Below are 20,862 nucleotides of genomic sequence, written 5' to 3' on the forward strand. Positions count from 1 at the left end.
AACATTAGATAATCAATTATAAGCACCAGCAGGAGTGTGCATGTCACGCCACCAATAGAATCTATGCACCAATGTCTGAGTGAATAAGAGAATGGAAAAAAAGCAAGAAAACAAGATTCGTAAAGTGGAGTGACGATGTTATGTAAGGGTAAGTCTGTATAAAAGCCAAGTACTAAGAATGAAGAGTCAGTTCTTCCATGGAATTGCTCAGCTTTGTTACTGTTTGTAATAAAGTCCAATTGAATTCACAAGTTCTGGCATTGGTGAAATATTTGATTCAATATTTTCCACAACAAGTGCTTAAAAGGACTCACTAAGAATTAATATATCAGACCAGCATGACGGACAGCGTGAGCTGAGGGTTATGAAATGGATTAAACTCTACAGGCCAGCCTGACAGACATCGTGAGCTGAACGTTACAAAATGGTTTTAACTACTGACCAGCCGACATACAGCGCGAGCTGAAGGAGAATCCCCACAGAAAATCATCTGAAGTATCTGTCGAACAAACACACCACCACCATAGAAGCTCTAAAAAGAAGAAGGACATAGTGACCTTTGGTGGACTCTGGTTGAGTCTTACATCGAGCCACTACTCACAGACAGATCGAATGGTCTCAACAGCTTGACAACGATCAGGGACAGCTACGCGTAAATATATCTTGCATTTCTAATAGTGATTCATATGTTGATGATGTAAAAATATTTGCTGGTCAGTGGTGTGTAATGAGGAGCAATCAGACGCTGCACTTGACGCATTTATGAAACTACTTATTCCAGTTACTAATAAGCACGCACCCATTAAGAAAATGACTGTAAAACTGTTAAATCCCCTTGGATTGATGAGGAATTGAAACATTTTATGGTTGAGAGGGATGAGGCAAAATGTTTGGCAATTAAGTATGGCAGCCCAACTGATTTGGGAAACATACTGCAAATTAAGAAATCCTGTGACTAAACAATAAAAATTAAAATAACCTACAAACAAAGCTTTGGGGCACCTGAAATGACATTTTGGGGGAAAAAAAGCCAACTCGGCTCCTTCATTCATTGAATCAGGTGGCTCATTCATCACAAAGCCCACTGATATTGCAAACTACATTAATTACTTTTTCAATGGCAAGATAAGCAAACTTAGGGATGACATGACAGCAACAAATGCTAACACTACACATCCAAGCATATGTGACCAAATTATGAAAGACAAGAATTGTACTTTTGAATTCCGTAAAGTCAGTGTGGAAGAGGTGAAAAAACTATTGTTGTCTATCAACAATGACAAGCCACCAGGGTCTGACAATCTCGATGGAAAATTACTGAGGATAATAGCAGATTTTGCAACTCCTATTTGCCACATCTTCAATTTAAGCTTACTAGAGAGCGTGTGCCCTCAGGCCTGGAGGGAAGCTAAAGTCATTCCGCTACCCAAGAATAGTAAAGCCCCCTTTACTGGCTCAAATAGCTGACCAATCAGCCTGTTACCAACCCTTAGTAAACTTCTGGAAAAAATGGTGTTTGACCAGATACAATGTTATTTCACAGTAAACAGAATTTCAGCATGCTTATGTAGGGAAGGACACTCAACAAGCATACCACAAACGACTGATGATTGGCTGCGAGAAATTGATGATAAAGTGATTGTGGGGGCTATCTTGTTAGAATTCAGTGCAGCTCTTGACATTATCGATCATAGTCTGCTGCTGGAAAAATGTATGTGTTATGGCTTTACACCCCCTGCTATGGATAAAGAGTTACTTGTCTAACAGAACACAGAGGGTGTTCTTTAAAATGGAAGCCTCTCAAATATAATCCAGTTAGAATCAGGAAGTCCCCAGGGTAGCTATTGAGGCCCATTGCTTTTTTCAAATTTTACTAACGACTTACCACTGACTTTGAGTAAAGCCTGAGTGTCTATGTATGCAGATGACTCAACACTAAACACGTCAACTACTACAGTGACTGAAATGACTGCAACACTCAACAAAGAGCTGCAGTTAGTTTCAGAGTGGGTGGCAAGGAATAAGTTAGCCCTAAATATTTATAAAACTTAAAGCATTGAATTTGGAAAAAAACACTGACTAAACCCTAAACCTCATCTAAATATTGCAATAAATATTGTGGAAATTGAGCAAGTTGAGATGACTAAACTGCTTGGAGTAAACCTAGATTGTAAACTGTCATGGCCAAATCATATTGATAGAGCAGTAGATAAGAAGGGGAGAAGTCTGTCTATAATAAAGAGACACTCATCTTTCTTAACAACACTATCAACAAGGCAGGTCCTACAGGTCCTAGTTTTGTCGCTCTTTGACTACTGTTCAGTCTTGTGGTCAGGTGCCACGAAAAAGGACTTAGGAAAATTGCAATTGGCTCAGAACAGGGCAGCACGGCTGGCCCTTGGATGTACACAGAGAGCTAATATTAATAATATGCATGTCAATATCTCCTGGCTGAAAGTGGAGGAGAAATTGACTTCATCCCCACTTTTATTTACGAGCAGTATTGACATGTTGAATGCACCGAGCTGTCTGTCTAAACTACTGGCACACAGCTCGGACACCCATGCATACCCCACAAGACATGCCACAAGAGGTCTCTTCACAGTCCCCAAGTCTAGTACAGACTATGGGAGGCACACAGTACTACATAAAGCCATGACTACATGGAACTCTATTCCACATCAAGTACCTGAAGCAAGCAGTAAAATTAGATTAAAAAACAGATAAAAAAGCAATTTATGGAACAAGGGGGACAGTGAAGCAACACAAACATTGCCACACACACACACACACACACAATAACATACGCAATGTAACGGCTGTCATTGGTGGAAGAAGAGGACCAATGCGCAGCGTGGTAGGTGTCCATTATTTTAATGAAACAACTGAACACCGAACAAAACAACAACGTGAATAAACGAAAAACCGTAACAGTCCTGTAAGGTGATGAAGAAACACTAAACAGAAAATAATCACCCACAACCAAAATGGGGAAAACAGGCTACCTAAGTATGATTCTCAATCAGAGACAACGATCGACAGCTGCCTCTGATTGAGAACCATACCAGGCCGAACACAGAAATACAACAAAGAAAAAAGAACATAGACTACCCACCCCAACTCACGCCCTAACCAAACTAACACAAAGACAAAATAAAGGAACTAAGGTCAGAATGTGACACGCAATATACATACACATGGATTTAGTACTGTAGATACAGTTGAAGTCGGAAGTTTACATACACCTAAGCCAAATACATTTAAACTCAGTTTTTCACAATTCCTGACATTTAATCCTAGTAACAATTCCCTGTTTTAGGTCAGTTAGGGTCACCACTTTATTTTAAGAATGTGAGATGTCAGAATAATAGTAGAGAGAATGATTTATTTCAGCTTTTATTTCTTTCATCACATTCCCAGTAGGTCAACTTTGGAAGTATGCTTGCGGTCATTGTCCATATGGAAGACCCATTTGCGACCAAGCTTTAATGTCCTTGAGATGTTGCTTCAATATATCCACAGAATTTTCCTCCCTCATGATGCCATCTATTTTGTGAAGTGCACCAGTCCCTCCTGCAGCAAAGCACACCCACAAAATGATGCTGTCACCCCCGTGCTTCAAGGTTGGGATGATGTTCTTCAGCTTGCAAGCCTCCCCCTTATTCCTCCAAACATAATGATGGTCATTATGGCCAAACAGTTATATTTTTGTTTCATCAGACCAGATGACATTTCTCCAAAAAGTATGATCTTTGTCCACATGTGCAGTTGCAAACCGTAGTCTGTCTTTTTATGGCGATTTTGGAGCAGTGGCTTCTTCCTTGCTGAGCGGCCTTTCAGGTTATGTCGATTTAGGACACGTTTTACTGTGGATATAGGGTTAGAGTACTTTTGCACCTGTTTCCTCCAGCATCTTCACAAGGTCCTTTGCTGTTGTTCTGGGATTGATTTGCACTTTTCGAACATAATTACGTTAATCTGTAGGAGACGGAACGCGTCTCCTTCCTGAGCGGTATGATGGCTGCATGGTCCCATGGTGTTTAAACTTGCGTACTATTGTTTGTACAGATGAACGTGCTACCTTCAGGCGTTTGGAAATTTCTCCCGAGAATGAACCAGACTTGTGGAGGCCTACAATTTTTTTTTCTGAGGTCTTGGCTGATTTCCTTAGATTTTCCCATGATGTCAAGCAAAGAGGCATTGAGTTTGAAGGTGTGCCTTGGAATACATCCACAGGTACACCTCCAATTGACTCAAATGATGTCAATTAGCCTAACTAGCCTATTAGCCTAGCTTCTAAAGCCATGACATAATTTTCTGGAATGTTCCAAGCTGTTTAAAGGCACAGTCAACATAGTGTATATAAACTTCTGGCCCACTGTAATTGTGATACAGTGGATTATAAGCGAAATAATCTGTCTGTAAATAAATTTGTGGAGTTGTTGAAATGTATTGACTCCAACCTATGTGTATATAATCTTCCGACTTCAACTGTACGTCTATCGACAGTTGTCGTAGTGACATCATGAACATTCTATTAAAGTGGTTACTTGCATAGTTGTTCAGACATGTAGCTAGCTAGCTAAACAATAAACCATAATCGCAACTCATAATATTACTACCCTGCATGAAACTGCAGGTAGCTAATCAACCAGGTTCAATGTTAGCCAGCTAACATTAGCCTATAACTAGCAATGCAAATAATAATATTACTACACAGATCATACGCTTAATGTTAGCTAGCTAGCTAACAGTACACTTTAACTTGAAAAGAAAACTACTTTCTGACAATTTAGTATCGTGTAATATCTGAAAATGTAGCTTGCTAGACTATCTTACCTGTATACATGGATCAACGCTTCTCCCTCTCTGTCACAGATGCAATGGTTGCCCTTAGGCAGATTTCTCTTTAGCTATCATACCACTGATTTTCAAAACTCGGTCCTCCAGTAAGTGGAGAGCTACTACGTGATATCTTTCAAAAAAGCGTCTTTAGAAAGGATTACCTACACAGCTCATGTTATAGACAGAAACATGCTACATGGCAGACCAATCCCAACTCATCTCTCGGCATGTCCAGCTCACTCATTATCTCAGCCAATCATGGCTAGCGGTAAGGTTGCCATCTTTTTCCGTTGCTGAACCAAGGCTCGTAATATAACAATTCTATTCGTATTTACAGATGGCATACAGGTTTGTTATTAAGGCACATGAAAGTTCACATGTTCTAGAAATGCATTTTGATTTAAAAAATAAAGTTAATGTTTAAATGGCGCTTCTGTGAAGTAGAGAAGGGCAACATACGCCTAGTTTCTGAAACGAGTCACATATTAGTTTGGACGCTACAGATGTTTTTGTGAGAACTGAGTTTTGGATTGTCTCACGGTCTGAGAAACACCGCTGTAGCTCTGCCACCCTCCACCAATTTGCCGGAAGTTATGCATTATAGTCAATATTAGAATTTGAGGATTCTAGTCTAAACTAGGCTAGCTAGCCTCTTTGACTGCAGCACGGTCCGTTGATATTTCGAATAACCGAGTGACTTAACGCTAGCTATGTATACTAAACAAGAGATTACTATCCCCAAGCAATTCCACCGTTATGAAGCCTGAATAGCTAGCCCTAATCTAGCCCTAATCTAGCCTTCAAAAGTTTACTTTGGACTGTAACCGGCAACAGAGCACAATCCATCTCCACATCTCCAGCTCAAACTCAGCTGAGGTACGGGCACCGAGGAGAGGAGTCACCATCAGACACACCAAGTCCTCTAAAGAATGCTACACAATTGTCAAGAGAACCTGCGCCGCGGACTAGTAAGGGGAACAGTGCCCGCCGTCCGCACACAAACTGATTCAAGTGAGGGCAGCGTGAGCATGCACCGAGCCCGAAATATACAAAACGACAAACCTCTGAGTATCTTTTAACTCATTGGGGCTTGGTTGCAAACCTTGCTTCTTAGACTTATTGCTATAGCCAGGTAAAGCTATCTGACGAATAATTCATTGTTCATCATTAGGAAACTTATGAGAACCATACAATCTTTCGTACGATAGGGTGAGCACGCTCAACCACTAAGGGACAGTTCAGTTGGCGCAATGTAAGACAAATTGTTGCAAATTGTTTGTTTAAGTAGCATGAATCCTTCCTGTTCACACTGAGGTTAAGAGCGGAATAATTGAAGGAATGAATCCAATCCTCAAGCTTATCACCTGTGGAAGGCGGGGTTTCCAGCGAGGCTCGGATTTCATTGGCTTTGCCAGGCGTGATTTTAGATCCTCCGACCCAAGTCGCGAGAATGCGACTCCCCATAGTATGTTGTACCTAAGTTGACTGACTGAAAGGGAACTGGAATCTGAGCACAGCTTGAGTTTGTTTTGAGAGTGACTGCCATGTTGTGGGAGGTGGAGTTGACTGACCCTTATGGGAGACAGTGTGCAGGAAGGAGTCATCCACCAGGAGGCAGTGTCCCTCTGACCAACACTGAGGCTCTCCTCCCACTACCAGCTCACACTGAGGTGGGGTCTGCACTCCTAAAAAGTGGTGGTGTCAAAAGGATAGATTCATGGCAATTATATAATTACACTGATTTGCATTGTATACATCAGACCTGACTTACATACTAACACTTTGTTAACAAACAGTGAAGTAAAAAAAAAACATGTTTGGGGGGTTATGATGGAGTTAGATAGTTGTACAAAGCTCATGAGGCATTTATCAAACGATATATAATTAATTTCAATGATCGTTAATATTAGACTGCACATTTAATGGACAAAATCATGCACCAAGAGCATGTAAGCAAAACTTTGTCAAGAACCATACTGAGACCCAATGATATGTGGGCTGGAACATGTCTGTCTCACTCACCGAGGTGGCAGCGTAGGCGAGTATTGGTGGGGCCATACACTCCCCCTAGTGTGGCCCCAGGCCCTAGCAGCCAGAACCCGGCGGCCCCCAGGGAGTTGCTACTTATGAAGGTGCGCAAGGAGAGAAGAGTGCGGTAGGTGCAGGGACAGGAGCGGCAGTTCCCTGCTACACACACGCCTGCGCTGTACAAGGGGAACACGGCTTGGCCCTGAGAGAGACACATAGACCTGTTACACATAGACCTGCCTTGTCACACAAACTACTGTGTTAAATAAATGTTACACACATCACTGCACCATACAAACACAGCTATTTCAAACTCATGTACCCACACGTTTTTGTATTGTATGTGTTTCAAACTGCTGCACTGCAAGCACGTTAGCACTTGTTTTTTTATGTATGACAATTTTATAGTTCTGACAATGTTGCCTCAATGCTTTTCCACTATACAAATAAGGAGAAAGTAGCCATGTGGCTTTTGTAGGCTGGTATTTAGTTTAATAATTTTTGTGTCATTATTCGTATCATCGATAGAGCCTAGGGGAGAGTGGGCTAAGTTGAGCCAAAGGGGTATGTTTCTGAAAGATTTGACCAAATATTTAAGAAGAGGTCATCATTTCATAGATACTATGAAGGAAGAAGAAAAAACAGTTAGGTCCAAAAAACATATTTTCATTAAGTCAAATTAAAGGTGTTAGAGGTTTCATGATACTTGTCTTTAAGAGTAGTTAATTTTAAGAATGTTCTATACATCAGTTGGGGTCTCTATAAGTTTCAATTTGATGTCCTAAACCTAGCATGAAAGTGCATCATTCTAGCTCAGTGGGTTAATATAGTCAAAATGTTTGTCTTCGGGCAAGTTGTGGCAATCGGAGGAGTTGAGATGGGACTTCGAATACCAGAGGGACAGGCTAATGGCTACTGGCAAGCAGATTGTCCTTTCCGGCCCTATCACAACATACGATCGTGGAGTTGATCGCTTCTTCCGGCTATTTGCACTAGACTCATGGATGAAATCCAAATCTGACCTGAAAAAGTGTTGGATTTTATCGACAACTTTCATTTATTTTGTGAGCAACCTCAGTTGTCAAAAACGGAAGGCCTGAATAGAAGAGGAGCTAGAATGCTGAGTTCTAATATTGCAAATATACTAAACAAGGGATAGGATTTCAGTCCTGGCCCTCAACAGCTAACCCTCATTCATTCTTGTATCTTATACCATTTCAAGCCAGACCTACAGTATTTTTAAACAAGGGGTTACCTACTGAACATAGCACGTTTGTACTAGAGACTGACCATCTGATCTGAAATCCTGCAGCTGTAGGCTTGGCCTGATTCATGCACATAACAGAAGTTTGATTTTGAAAATGGATTTTATAGTAATTCTGGCTTCTCAAACCAACGCAAACAGATAGGCTGAAAGATGTTTGTACTGAGCTAAACTTAACTAAACCAACCTACCCCAACTTTAAACACCCTGATGAATCTACTCTTTTAGATATTACTCTGACAAATGTCCCTCATAAGTATATAGCCAATGGAATATTTGCTAATGAGCTCAGTGACCATTGTCCAATTGCCTGAATAAAAGATGTTAAACTACCTAAATCTCAGCCATTCATTATTACAGATCTATTTTTATTTGTTTTAATGAGTAACATTTGTCTTACCTGGGAATGTGTGACTGGGGGGGGGGGGTATCCATCTCTGAGTCGGATCTGGCCCTTAATTGTTTTACCTCTCTGTTCAACTCTGTTGCAGATAAGCATGCTCCATTTAAAATACTAAGGGTAAAAGACAGATTTTAATCCATGATTCACCCATGAATTGTCTGAAAAAGAAAATTAACCTGGGCTAAGGCTAGGTTGACTGATTCTGCATCTGATTGGCAGTCATTTGAGATATAGATGTCTAACTCTGATTAGAAAGGCAAAATTGACATCTTACATTTTCTGAGCGTGATGGAAATCCAGCTAACTTCTGGAAAGTAGTCAAGTCCTTGAAGCTAAATTCCACCCCCTTATTGCCCCAGCAGGTTATGACAATCCCTGGTCCTCTAATAGATCAAATTTTGTCACGAACCCCGCTTCCTGAGTCTGTGTTTGCCTGTGTTTCTGTCCTGGAGTGTGTTTCCGGTGTCCTGGAACGCACCCTGTCTGGTTGCCGGGCAGATTAGCTTGTTGGGAGATCGATGTTCACCCGCACCTGTATCCCATCAGTAATCTGCACACCTGTCCTGATCATCACCTCTCCCCTTCAAAAGCTCTGACCTGACACCCATTCCCTGCCGGATCGTTAGCCATGAACAGTATGTTGTGCCATAGTATCAGCCTCAAGTTGGATAGAATTTGTTTTGTTGTTTTTGTACGTCTTGCTTGCCTTCAACTTACCTCCGTTTGTTCTGTCTTCAGTTACTCACCCGGATCATTTACCCCATTCCCGCCTGGTCATCGGAGGATTCCGCTTCCCCATTGGATCCACCTATTTACTCCCATCAACTCACCACCGCTGCCCGCTACGCCACCTGGATGTATCTACCCACTCACATTCACTTGTAAATAAATACTCACCTTCTTCCTACTCTCCTTGTCCTGGTCTGCTTCTGGGTTCGATTTTGAAGAAACGTGACACATTTTTTTAAAAATTATGCTTTAAATAGCTATTATGCCTCAGCTGTCCACCTATTTGAGAGAATAGTTTCTGAAAATTCCTCTAATTCCACCATTATTAAAATAATAATAATTGAAAAAAAACAGCTTGCAGAGAATGATCCACTCCTGGCACACATTCTTTATTTTCAACCATTTGTTGTCTCTGATGTACTAAGTGCCTTGCTAAAAATCCATGTAAAAACATCTCTGCCTCGCTTATTGCAGAAACATGAATCTATATTTTTTACTTGACAATTGTTTCCGGTATTATCCCTAAGATCTGGAAAGCGGCACATGTCCTCCCCCTACACAAAGGTGGAGACCATTTGACTTAGCTTGGAAATTGGATGGTAGTTATCTATCTTGCATTGTCAAAGTATTAGAATCCCTGGCCAACTCTCAGCTAAGACATTTTTACTTATCATTCTATTCTTAATGTGCACCAATCTGATTTTAGACCTGGACATAGCATCATTTCAGCTGCTATGCTTGTCTTAGATGATATGTTAAATTGCTTAGATCATAAAAATATTGTGCTTCCTTATTTATTCACCTGTCCACCACTACCTACTAATTCAAAGGTTTCTTGCAAGTGGTTTAAGAATTACTTGACAGACAGAACATAATGTGTATTTTCTGATGGAGAGCAGCGCGAAACGTTGCTAAAATAGTTGTAAATAGTTATTGCTCACCATATGTCTTTGGCAGAGGGAAAAGTGAGAGTCATGAGATAATGAGTGTTGATCAGTCATGTAAATTAAAGTGCTGAAAACGAATTGGCTCCCTATTTAAAAAGAAGATGGAGAACAAGCTATGATGGAAAAATATTGGAGTTTTGGTGCAGGTAAAGCAATCTAGCGCAAAAATAATATTGCGATATTGTCAAAACAAAACAATTCGATAGATCGAATTAGTAGTGAGTAGTAGTAGTAGTACTACTACTACTACTACTAGTAGTAGTAGTGATTCGATAGATCGAATCACTACTAACTAGCCCCATAGATGTCCAACCAACTTTGTCAAGGTCGCACACCAGTTCAGCCGGCCAAAGTGAATTGGCTAAAGAAATTGGCTAGCTAGTCAGTTCAGCCCCCCTTTATAATCAACTTCCAGTGGATTGTGGCATAGCAAGAGTTAGAAGTGCAAACTTGTGGCACCAAAGCTTAGTGGAAGCTTGACTGCATTGGTGCAGACTGCCTCCATTTGAAGTAAATGACAGGCTCAGAGGCTATGGAGACGTTAAAAATGTATTCCTTCTCCCTCTGTTTTGGAAAGACTCACTGATGTGAAATGACTGGATCTGTGAAAGCTATGTAAGAGAACCCTTGCTTTCACCTAATTGTCCAATCAGGTTAGATCAGTGACTGAACAGGTACATGCTCATTGGGAGTTGTAGGTTTGTGTACCTTAGGTCCCAGGCCGGTCCAGCCAATCTTTGGATCAATGCCTCTCTGGTAGACCGCCTGAAACTCTGCAAGGATTATGGGATAGTTGGCCTCCAAGACCTCAATGTCATGTCGATGGGCGTCACGTGGGAAAAAAGGAATGCTGGGGACATCTGGGAGGAAGAAGAGATGAGGCTTTTGGATGGAGGAGCGATCATTTAATGTAGCCTGAGAAAGACAAATCACAGAGAAAGAGTCATACATTCTAGAGAAAGAACTAAACATTAGACATTGGTTAATACACATTTATTGTAATTGTTTTACACTGAGGATGAAAACAAACAAAAACATGCAAGGGATGTTTTGTAAATATTTTTATTTTTGCTTTCTGTTCTTTAAATGCCAACCACCAGGACACAAAACACACACAGGGAAGCTGGGAACAACATATAGCAGCACCCCCAAAGCAGGTTAGGGATTGTCTGTCTTATCTGAAATAAATAAAACTAATCATATTCTAATGCTATCCAAGGCCTTTATACACACAAATGGTTACTCTTTCAATAGCATATGACATGTATTAATTACAGTGTTAGAATGTTGCATTCAGAATGACACCTCATTGCTTGAAGGGGGATCCCTCGAGGCCCAGCGGTTCTAGTGTTAAAACAGATCAATATCTTCGGTTTTGTACTGTTGATTTTGTCATACACACACATGCAGGACTTAGAAAAGTATAGCTGTGTTCTTTCTCAAATGGCACAGATAATTCTGGGCGTTCACTATAAAAGTCACTGACCGCACACCAATACATGCATTTGAGAGTAAAACAATCACTGAAATAACAGCAAACACTTGTAGGGATCATGATTTGTTGAAGTTAAATAACAGAAAAAGTGGTTTGTTTCATTTTCTTAATGGCAGCCTCCCGAAACCAACATCCGACATTCCAAAATATAGATAGCAGCCTACAATTCCTCATCTCACCAACCATATACAGTGGGGAGAACAAGTATTTGATACACTGCCGATTTTGCAGGTTTTCCTACTTACAAAGCATGTAGAGGTCTGTAATTTTTATCATAGGTACACTTAAACTGTGAGAGAAGCTATGTAAGATGTATGTACGCTATGTATCTAAAACAAAAATCCAGAAAATCACATTGTATGATTTTTAAGTAATTCATTTGCATTTTATTGCATGACATAAGTATTTGATCACCTACCAACCAGTAAGAATTCCGGCTCTCACAGACATGTTAGTTTTTCTTTAAGAAGCCCTCCTGTTCTCCACTCATTACCTGTATTAACTGCACCTGTTTGAATTCGTTACCTGTATAAAAGACACCTGTCCACACACTCAATCAAGCCGACTCCAACCTCTCCACAATGGCCAAGACCAGAGAGCTGTGTAAGGACATCAGGGTTAAATTGTAGACCTGCACAAGGCTGGGATGGGCTACATGATAATAGGCAAGCAGCGTGGTGAGAAGGCAACAACTGTTGGCGCAATTATTAGAAAATGGAAGAAGTTCAAGATGACGGTCAATCACCCTCGGTCTGGGGCTCCATGCAAGATCTCACCTCGTGGGGCATCAATGATCATGAGGAAGGTGAGGGATCAGCCCAGAACTACACGGCAGGACCTGGTCAATGACCTGAAGAGAGCTGGGACCACAGTCTCAAAGAAAACCATTAGCAACACACTACGCCGTCATGGATTAAAAATCTACAGCGCACTCAAGGTCACCCTGCTCAAGCCAGCGCAAGGGCACAGACATTTTTCACCTAGTCGGCTCTGGAATTCAAACCAGACCTATTGGTTACTGGCCCAACGTTCTTAACTGCAAGGCTACCTTTAATATTTTGTCTTGTCCATTCACCCTCTGAATGGCACTAACACAATCCATGTCTCAAGGCTTGAACATTTCTTTAACTTGTCTCCTCCCCTCGCCTGCCTTTCTCTAAGCAGAATATTCAGTCAACCTTTTAATCTGTTCTTGATTATGGTAATATTATTTATGAAAGTGCAGCTTTTACTACTCTTAAACCTTTGGATGCCATCTATACCATAGTGCCCTTCATTTTGTTACAGGTGACAGTTTTGATACTCATTACTGCATCCTGTATCAAAAAGGTTGGCTGGACTTGGCTAAAGACCCATAGATCTCTACATTACTCCCTTTTTGTTTACAAGGCCCTACTTCATAAACTTCTGTCTTATCTAACTTTACTGTTGAAGTATAGATGCCCAAGTTGCCACACTGTTCACAGGATTGGTTAACTCAAGGTTCCTAGGGTCTCCATCGAGCTAGGTAAATCAGCTTTTAGTTTTAATGCACCGTATTGCTGGAACAAAACTCAAAAAATACATTTCTTCTTGATGTTCTGGTGCCATTCAGGCAATTTAAAGTATTGACTGGGGACTTATTTGTGGAGGAATGTAACTATTTTTTGGGGTGATTGTGATGTTTTATTTGTGATTCCGATGACCATGCTGTTGCATTATACAGGGTGTATTTGAAAAGGAGGTAAATAAAAGGTAATAAAAGGTAAAAAGAGGTAAATAAAAGGTAAATAAAAGGTAATAAAAATCAAATCTATATTGATTGAAGTGGATTTAACAAATTACATAAATAAGGGATCTTAGATTTCACCTGGTCAGTCTACTGTATGTCATGGAATGAGCAGGTGTTCCTGATGTTTTGTATACTCAGTATATGAAAAAATGTTTCTGCATATTTGTTATTGATTTGAAATTGGGCTATTTATCAAAATGTCTGGTCAAAAGGAAGCATCAACAGCATCATTATTGTGCGTGCGAAGCAACACTACTATTAATGACACTTCAATTACTTATTATTATTATTATTATTATTACCTACAGCTTTTATACAAAAGATCCCATTTCAACTAAATAATGTGCAGAATGGTCTAACTTAAGTTTCTTACATTTTTATTTGATACTTCATTTTTACTATTTTCTACATTCTAAAATAATAGTGAAGACATCAAAACTATGAAATAACACATATGGAATCATGTAACCAAAAAAAGTATTAGATTCTTCAAAGTAGCCACCATGCCTTGATGACAACTCTTGGCATTCTCTCCACCAGCTTCATCTGAAATGCTTTTCCAACAGTCTTGAAGGAGTTCCCCCAAGCTGAGTCATTGGCCTTGTCAAGTTTGACTTCAGATCCTTCAACCGAAGTCACGAGAGTGTGACTCCTCATAGTATGTTGTACCTCGTTTCTACGTTCTACAGTAGCTCTGTTTGACTTCTCATACTAGATCCTAGTTAATAAGCTTATTAGATATGAAAAAATATACATTTTTTGCTAGTTCCAATTTATATTACTTGCAATATCAACCTTCATAAATTGGTCAATGGCTTTCGAAGTTATGGTTCTCAGAAATGGCTAGGCATACACTACCGGTCAAAAGTTTTAGAACACCTGCTCATTCAAGGGTTTTTATTTATTTTTATTATTTTCTAACATTGAAGAATAATAGTGAAGACATGAAAACGATGAAATAACATATAATAACATATATAACAATCATGTAGTAACCAAAAAGTGTTCAAATCAAAATATATTTTAGATTTTAGATTCTTCAAAGTAGCCACCCTTGCTGACAGCTTTGCACAATCTTGGCATTATCTCAACCAGCTTCACCTGGAATGCTTTTCCAACAGTCTTGAAGGAGCTCACACATATGCTGAACACTCATTGGCTGCTTTTCCTTCACTCTGCGGTCCAACTCATCCCAAACCATTTCAATTGGGTTGAGGTCGGGTGATTGTGTAGGACAGGTGATCTGACGTAGCACTACATCACTCCCCTTCTTGGTCAAATAGCCCTTACACAGCCTGGAGGTGTTGGGTCATTGTACTTCTGAAAAACAAATTATATTGTGGAGTAAAGTACATTGCGTTGACGCAAGGGATAGTTAGAACGCTGATTATGCGTTGGTACACAGGCGGTAAAGTGTTTCTCTCCTCGCTGAATGACAATATAAACCGATATGGCAATATAAACCGATAATTGTTCATGTCTTCAAGATTGAATTTGAATTAACTGAATGGCGAGGATGAAGAAGAGGGTGATTGAATTTAGAACAATAGCGTACACATTTTTCTTCCTCTGTCCAGCGTGCAGAACAGCTCACACCAAGGAAAAGACAACTTTTTTGTTGTTTCTACATTGTCAGAAGAAGCTACCTGGACTGTAACCTATTTCTGACTATAAACTCATGTTTTATTGTAAGAGAAACGGAAATGGCTTCAGGACAACGAAAGAAAGTTGATATGAAAACCAATAGAACAGGAGAGAAATGGCATAGTGGTGGGCCAATAGGAAATATAATGGAAATACATTTGCCAAAATTACACTGTGTTGATCCCATGTTTTATGAGCTGAAATAAAAGATCCCAGAAATGTTGCATACACACAACAAATTATTTCAAAAATGTTACGCACACATTTGTTGACATCCCTGTTATTGAGCATTTCTCCTTTGCCAAGATAATCCATCCATTTGAAAGGTGTAGCATATTAAGAAGCTGATTAAACAGCAGGATAATTACACAGGTCCACCTTGTGCTGGGGACAATAAAAGGCCACTGAAATGTGCAGTTTTGTCACAATACAATGCCACAGATGTCTTAAGTTTTGAGGGAGTGTGCAATTGGCATGCTGACTGCAGGAATATCACCCAGAGCTGTCGGCAGAGAATTTAAATGTTAATTTCTTTACAATAAGCCGCCTCCGTCATTTGAGAGAATTTGGCATTACGTCCAACCGGCCTCACGTGTAACCACACCAGCCCAAGACGTCCAAATTCGTCTTCTTCACTTGTGGGATTGTCTGAGACCAGCCACTCGGACAGCTGATGAAACTGGGTTAGCACATCCAAAGAATTTCTGTACAAACTGTCTCAGGGAAGCTCATCTGCATGCTCGTTGTCCTCACCAGGGTCTTAACCTGACTGCAGTTCAGAGTCGTAACCAACTTCAGTGGGCAAATGCTCACCTTTTATGGCCATTGGCACACTGGAGAAATGTGCTCTTCAAGGATGAATCCAAGTTTCAACTGTACCCGGACAGAGTGCCCCATGGTGGCAGTGGGGTTATGGTTTGGGCAGGCATATGCGACGGACAACGAACACAATTACATTTTTTATGAATTATGAATGGCAATTTGAATGCACAAAGATACCGTGACGAGATCCTGAGGCCCAATGTTGTGCCAATCATATGCCGCCATCACATTTCAGCATGATAATGCACACAGGATCTGTACAAAATGTCCCAGTCTTGGCATGGCATGCGTATTCAGCATGTTTGGGATGTTCTGGATCGACGTGTACGACAGCGTGTTCCAGTTCCCGCCAATATCCAGCAACTTCGCACAGCATTAAAGAGGAGTGGGACAACATTCCACTGACCACAATCAACAGCCTGATCAACTCTATACGAAGGAGATGTGTTGCACTGCATGAGGCAGATGGTGGTCACACCAGATACAGACTGGTTTCCTGTAAAGTACTTCAGTAAAATTACTTTGTCGTATCTGTACTTTACTATTTAACAACTTTTACTATTACTTCACTGCATTCCTGATGAAAATAACGTACTTTTTACTCCATACATTTTCCCTGACACCCAAAAGTACATTTGGAATACGTAGCATGACAGGAAAATGGTCCAATTCACATACTCATCAAGAGAACATCCCTGGTCATCTCTACTGCCTCTGATCTTGGCAGACTAACTAAACAAATGCTTTGTTTGTAAATGACATCAGTGTTGGAGTGTGCCCTTGGCTGTACGTAAATAAAATAAAAACATTGTGCCATCTGGTTTGCTTAATTATTTATATACTTTATTTTGATATTTAAATCTATTTTAAACCAAATACTTTAATAAGTCTTGCTCAAGTAGTATTTTCTATTAAAAAGGTATCTTTACTTTTACTCAAGTATTAGAAATTGGGTAATTTTTCACCACTGGGTATTTGTGACCAACAGATGCATATATGTATTCCCAGTCATGTGAAATCCATAGATAAAAGCCTAATATGTAGATGAAAGGCCTAATGAATTTATTTAAATTGACTGATTTCCTTATAGGAAATAACTCAGTAAAATCTTTCAAATTGTTGCATTTATATTTTTGCTCAGTATATATTAAAATGATTAGTTCTTAACAGTAAGCTTTTTGAAAAATCTTTCCAACAATCTCCACCTTGATAATCATAAATCCTCAGTGTGAAATAGCAATGGAATCTATAGGCTTACTGCTGCTTTGGCCTATAGGTTGCTTGATGCAGAACTAGTGCGAGAGGAAAGACTCTCGGACAGAAACATCCACACCTCCATTAGTTTACAAAAGGATAGAATAATTAAGGGGTCTCCAACAGGTCGATCGTGAGCTACCAGTAGCTCGCAGCCCATCTATGAGTAGCTCACCAAACAATTCTGATAGTACATGCAATTCCACCACTAACTGTCTCACAAGTATCAGACACCGCAATCTCCCAGCTACTATTTAATCAATACAACATTGACATTATCCCACCCCTGTTCAGCCACTATTGGCTTAAAAAGCCAAACCTAACAATATCTGCCAATTCATTTCCAGCAATATTGTCCGTCTGTCTGTGTGGTACACGTGTTTGTCTCACTCCATGTGTAGCCAGTTATGATAACCGTCTTGTGGGTTGACAGAAAAACCTTCCCCTAAACGTCAATAAAATGCTAACCGCAAAGTAGGCTAACCTGGCAGAAGTACTGTATATCATGAGTATCTACTATTTGCAAATGTTGCGCTAGATGCTCAATTCTGAAGTAATCCTGCTGCTGCTGAAGTAATCCTGCTGCTGCTGAAGGCTGTTCAGAGTTGCCATTGTGGCATTCCCGACACATGAGTAAAACACCACAACAAAGTTGCGGATGGGACCAGTGTATTAAATCAATGCCTAGGCTACATGAGTGTGTCTCCTGCTTTTCAGAGTCCAAAAGAGCCTCTTCATTCAGTTTGGCGTGGGAGGAGGAGAAAGGAGGGTAACTACTCCAGTCGCTTATCCTATTCCTCCCTCTTTGGCCCAATGACTTGAGAGAAAGTTGACTGGGCTAATGTCAGGGGACACTCAAGAACTTGGATACCTGTGTCAACACCTGCTACCAACTAGCCAGCTTGCAATGGAGCTCACGCCACCTGGAATAGCTAATGAACATTTCCAGCCCCGTGGAAGCTGAGTTTGTTATGTTCTTGTCCGGTACAATATTGACATTCCAGAGCTCCAATGCAGCAATTGTTTGCTGGTGGAGGATTACAGGAATGGGGTGGCTATGCTTAGCAAACAAATCTCAATTCTATGCAAACTTATGGGAAAACTCTAATTGGAACCTTCTTAACTCCTATGGCTGGATGCCGCTCAGGCAAGATGGATGTTTCCCCGCCTTGTCATCTGTCCCTATCCAAATGGCTTGTGCTACCTGGAACTTGCCTGCCTACGAAATTATTTCCATCTGCTTCTCCTCATCCATCCTGTAGTGAAGTAGACTGAGAACAGCAATAAGAATGTTCCAATCAGCGCTGATCCCATTTCACAAGTAGTGGAAAACGAAGGCAGCGGCATGCTGCTAAGCGGACGGGAGTAACTGCGAGAGGTTCGGAGCAGATTGACATAAGGAATAGCTTTGCTGCACTGGTGCCTGATCTACCTGCGCCTTCAGCGCTGGGACTGCCTGTGTCTGCGGCGGCGGTGCTGACTCCAACTACGTTGTCAAGTTTAGCTCCTTTCCCCCTCTATGTATCTGACGGGACACTGGCTGCTGTGGGAGGTCTAGACCTATCGCCGGGAGCAGCGGGCCTACGCTATTTGTATTTACTAGGGATCCCCATTAGCTGTTGGCAAGGCAGCAGCTTCTCTTCCTGGGGTCCAAGCATAGTAGGCACTTACATTACATGTAAAAGAAAAGATAAAACAGTACATCATAACATTACACCACTACATAGCTACATTACAAAATGTTTAATACCACCATACAACAATATTACAATGTACTGTACATGTGTGTACGCTAGTGCGCCTATGCGTGTATATGTACCTTTGTGTCTCTTCTCAGTCCCTGCTGTTCCATAAGGTGTATTTTTTTATATCCATAATAAAGCATTGCTATCAACAAAGCAGGTCCTACAGGCCCTAGTTTTGTCGCACCTGGACTACTATTCAGTCATGTGGTCAGGTGCCACAAAGAGGGGCTTACAAAAATTACAATTCGCTGTAGGACTTCTTGGAAGACCTTTGACATGAAATTCAAGCATTGGTCCAAATGCACTACCTGCTGAAGCCCAAACGTTTAAAATAATTTCACCAGGACCTTAATATTGGGAGCGGTGATTTTCCTCAGTGGAATGGCCCCTGGGAAACGAGTGGCAGCACACATTATGGTTAAGGGAAACTGGCTACCACTCTTGGCTTTGGGCATTAGACCCCTGGTCTAATAGCTTGGCTAGGTGTGAATGCTGTGGTCAGTCATCTGAGTGAGGGTAGGAGTGCAGACTGATTAGTAGAAATAGCCTTTGATTTCAATTTGTGCCACCACAGATCACAATGCACTAGCAAGCTGCAAGAACACTGAAACCCGATGGTAATAGCGTGTCCTTTATTTATTTTGTATTAGACCTTCCCCAAACCATAACCCTAACCTTTACCACTTGGAATTATTGAGTTATTTCTGTTTTAACCCTGTAACCACACAAAATTAACCCTGTAACCACACAGAAATGTGGAATGTTACCAAATAGATAATAGCATCTAGTGGCATTGGTAGAGAGGTAGGCAAAGAATGGAGTGAAAGTGCACTACAAATCTGTGGGCCAGGTGTAAATGGTTTGGCAGCCTTTCCAATAAATTGGAATACAAAAGAAGCCATCCATTCTTGATGGGCTATCAGACAAGAGAGTGAATAGACAGAGAGCAAGGACTCCTGAGTTCTTCTGCAATATAGAATGAAATATAGAATTAGAGTTGGATGAAAGTATATTAAAAAAAATGATATTAACTTCAACATCAAAATCTTCCTTTCCAATTCCATACCTAAAACCTTGATTTTGGACAAAATTACCTAGATTGTAAAATTACTACCAACGACAATGAAGACAATGAAGAAAAAAAATCTGCAGAAGAAACAAAGCGGAACCTGTAAATACCATCCAACACAAAGTTGAGTGAGCAATGTTCAGTCTGAACCTACTTTCCAAAGACAAAAAGTAAAAGACAATCTCTAGGTATTTTTTTTATATAAAGTTTATTTATTAAGGCTACCAAGCTGCTAGGAAAGAATCTAACTGAAAGGTGTGGAAAGGCGTGGTGTGAAAACTCACTTTTATAGATAACTTTTACACTTTCTGGTAAACAGAAGATACTGTACAGGAATGATGGAGTCCATCCATACCATCTTGGCTCCTGGACTCTGCGTTGAAACAATGACTTATCAATGACCCAAGACCAGCTCAGTTAATCCCTACCATTGTGACAATGAGTCGTCATAATGCTGCATCAAATGTACATTATCCCAGGGGCGTTAGCAGACAATGTAAGTAACTTAAAAATGATGTCCAACTAATTCCCCTGAATACCTCTGATCCTACAGCTATTGTATGCAGTAATCATGAGCAAATGAACCAGTTACACTGTTAGCACTGATGCGGTGTGCCCTAGTAGGAAGACCACTTTGTGCAGCTCACCTTGCACTATCAGCTCCAATATAAATAACATGAGCAAGTATACATAAATGATAAATTATGATAAATTATGATAAATTATATAAAGAATGATAGTAAAAGGCTTTGGAGCACCTTAAATTACATTTTGGGGGAAAAAAGCCAACTCGGCTTCATCATTCATTGAATCATTCATCACAAAAGCCACTGATATTGCCAACTA

General features: G+C 40.5%; 1 protein-coding gene across 1 annotated transcript in view; it reads right to left on the minus strand.

The window, feature by feature from the left end:
- asphd1 (aspartate beta-hydroxylase domain containing 1) overlaps positions 1 to 20,862 on the minus strand; it is an 85,419-nt gene that overhangs the window by 16,890 nt on the left and 47,667 nt on the right. The window contains exons 3-5 of the mRNA XM_020486056.2: positions 10,925 to 11,131; positions 6,868 to 7,075; positions 6,417 to 6,530 (exon numbers count right to left, since the gene is read on the minus strand). Coding sequence (XP_020341645.2) covers positions 6,417 to 6,530; positions 6,868 to 7,075; positions 10,925 to 11,131 — 529 coding nt within the window. The remainder of the gene's footprint in view (positions 1 to 6,416; positions 6,531 to 6,867; positions 7,076 to 10,924; positions 11,132 to 20,862) is intronic.

The sequence above is a fragment of the Oncorhynchus kisutch genome, linkage group LG6 (genome assembly GCF_002021735.2).
Source record: "Oncorhynchus kisutch isolate 150728-3 linkage group LG6, Okis_V2, whole genome shotgun sequence".
Taxonomy (NCBI): Eukaryota; Metazoa; Chordata; class Actinopteri; order Salmoniformes; family Salmonidae; genus Oncorhynchus; species Oncorhynchus kisutch.